The 7,077-nt window shown below is 37.8% G+C and overlaps 2 protein-coding genes across 2 annotated transcripts; both read right to left on the reverse strand.

The window, feature by feature from the left end:
• Positions 1 to 1,531: 1,531 nt before the first annotated feature.
• On the reverse strand, positions 1,532 to 2,494 carry LOC132742685 (uncharacterized). The gene has a single exon (XM_060731151.1). It carries the CDS (start codon positions 2,492 to 2,494, stop codon positions 1,532 to 1,534), a length of 963 nt encoding a protein of 320 aa, XP_060587134.1.
• A 580-nt stretch (positions 2,495 to 3,074) lies between these two features.
• Positions 3,075 to 6,578, reverse strand: LOC132742686 (uncharacterized). The gene has a single exon (XM_060731152.1). It carries the CDS (start codon positions 6,576 to 6,578, stop codon positions 3,075 to 3,077), a length of 3,504 nt encoding a protein of 1,167 aa, XP_060587135.1.
• Positions 6,579 to 7,077: the final 499 nt, after the last annotated feature.

Below are 7,077 nucleotides of genomic sequence, written 5' to 3' on the forward strand. Positions count from 1 at the left end.
AATATGATTTAGAGATAAACATTTAACGTAATCAAAGCATATCATATGCCCTATAATTGTTTTGAAATCATGCAATTTTTATTCATATTTAATACATTTTGAGTTACATATATCTATTAAGCACATAATTTATGTCAAAAGCGTAACCTTTAAACATTTATGACAATCATCATTTCGTTAGTGAATATTATAAATAAGCTTCAGATGAAAAAAACAGAAATTGTTCCATATAAACGTTATTCTATGAACAATGCTTGGGTGTTTGCTCGAAATGAATAAAGTTCTACTATTTTCTGCTGCTATCTGCTTTTTTTAGTTTCAGAAATGTCGTTTATAGCATAATAGCATTACAAGAAATTAAGTTTATTACGAGTATCAGTGAGAACTGTTTAAAGATTTGTGTGTCGTAAAACTGATGTCTTAAGATAAATCGTTATACTATATTTAATTTAACGTTTTTATTCTCTATTACTATATAATTATTATATTGTGATAAATATCACAGCGCGTGTAAGTCATTAGATGTGCAGTTTATATATTATCTGACATCACTATATGGGTGGGGTGATGGTATTTTATAGGAAATAAATCTTTCAAGATTTATATAACAGTGCAATATATAAACACAGAATTGTTTGAAAGAGAATAATTTATTTTATGCTTTTCTGTGGATTACTGATTTATCCGTGAAAATTATATTTGATAATTTCACAGTGAAAATTATCAAAATATAATTTCACACTTTTCAATGACGGAACTACTTTTTTAAGATTATCCCCATGTGGTACCTCAATTTTATTTTTGCTGACTATTCCGACAATGTCAGGCTGCTTTGTGGAAGTGGTTTCGTATATTGGAAGTAATAATACAAAGGCGTTGTGTAGGTTCGATCTGTATTGACTCTCGATTCAATGTGTACAAAATCTCAACAGTAATATATAAACAATAACAACATACGTCAGAAGTGACGTTGACGTCAAATAGCGCGGTAAGACGTAACGTAGATAATAGCGTACATATATGTAGTTATCTTGCGGACATACTGGGGGCCGCGAAATGTTTAACACTTATTACACAAAGATAAAGAATATTTAAGCAGTATGTTCAGAAGTAACTTATCAGCATACAATATTAAAGAGTAATTTATATATAAGCGTATAGTCTTTAAGCAGTTCATTTGGCAAAACTATTATGGTTACTTTCGTAATTAAGCTTTAAAATACAGTCTTTTGAAGTGTCACTTTGTATGAATATTATTTCATAGTTAAAGTTCAGTAACTTCCAAAGGAAAAAGTTTCACTATCGGTCTATTGGTAACACCACTGTCTGTTCTAATTTTCGCCGACCGAACGAGTCCATCTCTCCCGTGCACGAGTTGTTCAACGACCGCCAATTTTCATTGTGCACGTGGTACGTCATCGTGAACTTGTACTACGTCAAACTGATATGGATTGTTTATTTTTTCCGGATGTACGATGTTGTTCACGAAGAGCAGTTAGGTAATCATGTCTCCATCTCTTACGGAAGTCTTCTATGATTTTAATCTGAACTCTGGCACGTTGTGTGTAATGTTCTGTTGTTTCCCAATGCTCAAACTTAGGTCCGTTTCATCAACAGTGTCATGATACGGTAATGTGGTAATGCGTCTACCATATAAAAGATGGGCTGGTGTTAATGGTTCTGGTTCTGGGCGATTGCCGGACGAGACATATGTTAACGGACGGTCATTCATAACGGCTTCTATCTCGGTTATGACAGTCTGCAAAGAGTCGTATGTAACGTAGGTACGGCCTAGGGTTTTCTTGAGAGCTGTCTTTGTGAGTCCAATTAACCTTTCCCACCATCCTCCATACCAAGGTGCACGCTTAGGAATAAATTTCCACGTGGTACCATGACTTGTAAGTGTGTCATGTACATGTCGGGACTCGAACAAACGTGTTATATGGTTGGATGCAGCCATAAATGTTGAAGCATTATCAGAGATCATGACATGTGGTAAAGATTTTCGGCTGCTGAATCTTCTAAATGCTTGTAGAAAGGAGTCTTCTGTCAAATCTGGCACGAGTTCTAAGTGCACCGCTCGTGTGGAGGCACGCGTAAATAAACAAATATATGCTTTTGATTCCATTCCGTCTTTAGTTCTGACATAAAGTGCGCCTGTAAAGTCTACACCTGTCACTGTAAATGGCACGGTATCTTCTACTCGATATCTGGGTAATGGAGGAGGATCTGGGGGTGAGTATGCTTGGCCCACTACCTTCCGGCAAGTGACACATTTGCGAAGAATTGTCTTTACACATTGACGAATAGCAGGTATCCAATACTTCTGTCGTATATAAGTAATTGTAGAATTTACTCCAGCATGTAGTATTTTTTGATGGTAATGAAGTACAATCAAACGGGTCAATTTATGTTTTGATGGTAACAGGTAAGGAAATTTCGAACTCTCGACATGGGGCATTGTGAATTCGACCTCCGCAACGGATTCCGCCATCGTTATCTAAAAATAGTCGAAGTTGTTTGACAAGCTGTGAGCGGGATTTACTTGATCTCATGTTGCTGATCTCTCCTCGATAAGTACTGGACTGACAGTCTATTAGCCATGTTTTCTCAGCTTGAAGTAATTCATTGGGGGACAGGGGTTCGAGTCTCTTTTTAGAACTTCTGCTGTTTTGTATGAATCTCATCACATATGCAGTAACACGTAATAGTTTCTGGTATGAACCGCATCTGTCAATATCAATAACTCTATGAATGCCTTGCTCGCTAGTTGTGGTAACAGTACTGGTAGTGCTAGGGTTTGGACCGGAAGTGTTGGTTTCATGACCGGAAGTGTCATATAAGGAAGCTGTGAGCACTGTTGCATCTTTTGGATTCCATGTAGGCCATTTTGATTGATTGTTGATCCAGGATGGTCCATATTGCCAAAGGCTGCTATTGACAAACTGGGTCGCTGTTATACCACGGGTAAGTAAATCTGCTGGGTTAAAGTTGGTTGGACAGTATTTCCATTTCCGGTCCCCGGTCAGTTTTTGTATTTCTTCGACTCTGTTCCTCACGAAGCGGGGTAAAGTTTAAACTGTTTCTAACCAATGTAAAACAATCTGACTGTCTGACCAAAGATAGAAATTAGTGTGTTTTAATGTCTTCTTTATGTGGCTTAAAAGTCGAGCACCTATTACAGCTGCCATTAATTCAAGTCGAGGTAAAGTAAGTTTTTTAAGAGGTGCCACACGATTCTTTGCCATAATAAGTGATGAATTTTGACCATTGGAAAGGTAAGCTGCAGCTCCATATGATGACTGGCTAGCATCTACAAACACGTGTAAGGTAGTGTGTGAATGGTCGTCTGCTTGTCTAATTTTCTCGTCTGCTCCGGGAAAATAGCAACGTCTGTATTGAGTGGTGGATAGTGTAGTCAAATCTGCAGCAAGATTTTTCCACCTCTTTTGTATATTTGCTGGAAGTGGAGTATCCCAATCAAACTTTTCTTCCCAAATTTGTTGAAATATAATCTTAGCACGTACCGTAACCGGACTAAGTAGACCAAGAGGATCGAACATTTTTGACGTCTGTCGCAAGATTTCTCGTTTCGTTGTAGTATCTGTGACTGGTATATAGGTTTGTTGGAAAGTCAACATATCTGTATCTGTATTCCATCGCATTCCAGGTATCTTTGTGATTTTATCTCTATCTTGTACGTCGTAGTTTAAGGCTAAATTTCGTAGTTTCTGGCTATTTGAATTCCAAGAGCGTAAGTTAAAGTTTGCAGACGACATAAGCTTTCGTGAATCATGGAAGTAAGCAAGTGCCTGGTTTTCATCTTCAAAGCTTGACAAAACGTTGTCCACGTACAAATCTCTTCTTAAAATACTACTGACCCATACATCACTGTTACTTGCTAGATGTTTTAAAATCGTTGCATTAAGAATGAACGGGGAACATGTTGCACCAAACAGAACTACTTTTAACCTGTAGGTGATCAAAGTACTGTCGGGATTTTTGGGGTCACTTAACCAAAGAAATCTTGTTACATCTTTGTCTTCTTCTGCAAGCTGTATTTGTAGAAAAGCCTTCTCTATGTCGGTAGTAACAGCATATCTGTGTAACCGAAAACGGATAAGAATTTGAGTAAGATCGTTAAGCTCTGGTGGCGTAGACTTCAAACAGTCATTTAAGCTTGGTTGGTCACGTGACTGATGACAACTACAGTCATATACGATGCGCATCGGTGTTGTGACTGAGTCTTTCTTGACGCCGTGGTGGGGAATGTAATGTATCTTGTGTTGTGGTGTGATACATTCGTCGACCTTCTCAATAAAACCTCTCTTTTCTTGATCATTGATTATTTCTCCATACGTCTGTAGAATACTAGGGTCTTGACGCAAACGTCTGATTGCGTTTTCAGTGCGTTTCTTGGTGATGTCATAATTCGTTGGTAAGATAGCGTGATCTTCTTTCCAAGGCAGTTTGGCTGTGTAACGTCCGTTATTGTTGGTGATTGAATCACGTTGGTAGTTTTCTAGGTATGTAGCCTCAGGGTTCTCTTCTTCTTGAGATATACCAAGAGACTCGAGCTTCCAAAATCTCTCAATATCAAAGGAATCTGGGGAGGACGTTAGAATGTTCAATAAATGGGTGGACGTTTCTTGTGCGGGAACTGGAGGCTGTTGGGATGTGGACGCTGTAAGTGTAGAAACCGGAAGTTGATGTTGTCTTGACGCTGGAAAGTTGGAAACCGGAAGTGGACCGGATAAAAGATATCCAAGTCTCGACTGCACCGCTATTGGACCATTCCCTCGGACTACCTCATCTTGAACAATTTTCCAATATGAATCTGCTCCAATCAGTAACGATATCTCAAAATCTATGTCATTTGTTACTGGATGAGCTAGCTTTAAACCATGCAAGTATGGAAGGGCTGATATATTCTGATTAAAATTTCGCAGCGGTAGGGCTATCTTTGGAACAATCAAAACATCAATGCATATTTTCTCATTGTCGTCTGTAATAAGATGTATAGAACATTTTCTCATGTGTCGTACTCTTTGCCTAGTATCACCAAACGATGCTAAATGAACGACTTCACTTCCGGTCTGCACAATTTGTAGTTTCTCCGCTAATTCTTCAGTGACAAAAGAACGCTGAGCTCCCTCATCAAAAAGAATATTTGTTTCCAATGAAACGCTGTTATAACATATCTGTGCAACGGCTGTCTTCAGAAGAACGTCATGTCTTAGATGAGTGGTAGAGTGTAGAATTGCAGCCTCGGGTTGATTTGAAACACCGGAAGTAGCTGGTATGGTGAAACTTGCGGCATTGGGATTCAGCTTTGAGTTTGATTCCTTAGCAGATTTGTCACAGATACTCGAATGATGTTTGCGCTGACAGTGACGACATCTATTTGTGGAACGACATGCCGATACTTGATGGTTCCATAAACAGTTAAAACACAAATGTTCTCTTTTTACAATATCTATACGTGATTCATATGATGTAACCTTTCTGCACTCGTTTGGGGAATGTTCATGATTACAAAAAGGACAAACTTTCTTGAAAGTTTTCCGAAAATTGACGTCTTTCTTACGTTCATTTTTACGTTCATTTGTACTTTGTCTGGTTCCAGTAAAGAATGACGCTGTGGGAATATGAACATCAGGTTCACGGTTGTTAATATCAGTAGTAGAAATACCTGCTTCCATGAAAGAAATTTCTTTATAGATAGCTGACCTTAACTCTTGTAATTCCCAGTTTACACTGCGATGTTCACGTGCCATATTTTGCTTCATTATGCCTGGTAACTTATCTAAAATTATTGGTATTAATAAGCTACCGTAAGATTCCTGTGACTGCCAAAGTGATTCTAAACCTCTGATAAAAGTTTCCATTTTATCATAAAAACATTGTAAACTTATTACATTGTTGCTAGGTCTTGGAAGTTCAAGCAAGGACTGCATGTATCTATGAATTATCTTCTGTGGTTGTCCGAAGCGCTCCCTTAGTAGACTTACTGCCTTTGAATAGATCGCATTCGTCAAAGGAAACCCGTCTATACACCGTGCTGCTATACCTTGAACCAGAGATCGCAAGTAGTTGAACTTCTGAACTTCCGATAACGTAGAATTCAGATGAATAGATGACTCATAAGAGTCCCAGAAAGTCTGCCAGTTGGTAAGATCTCCGTCAAAATTAGGTATGGTAAGTTTTGGGAGTTTATGTTGCGCAAATGTACTCGAACTCGTATGTCTAGGTACCATAGGGTTATCTTCTTGATCAACGGAACTATTGTTTGTAAAATCTTGAGTATGCTTCCGGTAAGTCTCGCTTATCTTCTGAATCCTCAGATCCAAATCGTATGAATATTCTTCACTTTCCACGATTTCTGTTTCAATATCGTCACACTGATTTATGATTTTTTTATTCAGTCCTTTAATTATCGTAGCTTTTTCTGTCAGATAATCTTTGAGTGAGGAAATTTCTAGCGACGACATTTCCTCATTTTGATCAATTGCGGCTAATTTTCTCTGAACAATTCTGCGATGACCTTCTCTTGTTGAAATAAGCTTCTGTAGATTCATGATTAGTCAATAGCTATCCTGGTCACGGCACCAATGTGGAAGTGGTTTCGTATATTGGAAGTAATAATACAAAGGCGTTGTGTAGGTTCGATCTGTATTGACTCTCGATTCAATGTGTACAAAATCTCAACAGTAATATATAAACAATAACAACATACGTCAGAAGTGACGTTGACGTCAAATAGCGCGGTAAGACGTAACGTAGATAATAGCGTACATATATGTAGTTATCTTGCGGACATACTTAAAGAAAAGCAAAGCTGAAATTGATAAATAACTTACATATCAAAATTAATAAAAAGAAGAAAACTTACAGTATGTCACTTCTATTCATTCAAATTACCAATCACCAAATATCGTCTCTTTAATTTTTTGTTTCATTTTTACAGTCTGAAAAGTACATTCCTTCCACATGCAAAACTGCTCTTGATGACATTTGGGAATATTTAAGTATTCTACGAGCAATAACTGCCGTATGCTTTATGAAAACTTGAAAAGC

Source organism: Ruditapes philippinarum, unplaced genomic scaffold (genome assembly GCF_026571515.1).
Source record: "Ruditapes philippinarum isolate M1 unplaced genomic scaffold, ASM2657151v2 ctg634_1_1_1_1, whole genome shotgun sequence".
Taxonomy (NCBI): Eukaryota; Metazoa; Mollusca; class Bivalvia; order Venerida; family Veneridae; genus Ruditapes; species Ruditapes philippinarum.

Bases quoted from the DNA above. Each gene is read 5' to 3' on its own strand.
- LOC132742686 (XM_060731152.1), bottom strand. From the start codon at position 6,578: ATGAATCTACAGAAGCTTATTTCAACAAGAGAAGGTCATCGCAGAATT.
- LOC132742685 (XM_060731151.1), bottom strand. From the start codon at position 2,494: ATGGCGGAATCCGTTGCGGAGGTCGAATTCACAATGCCCCATGTCGAG.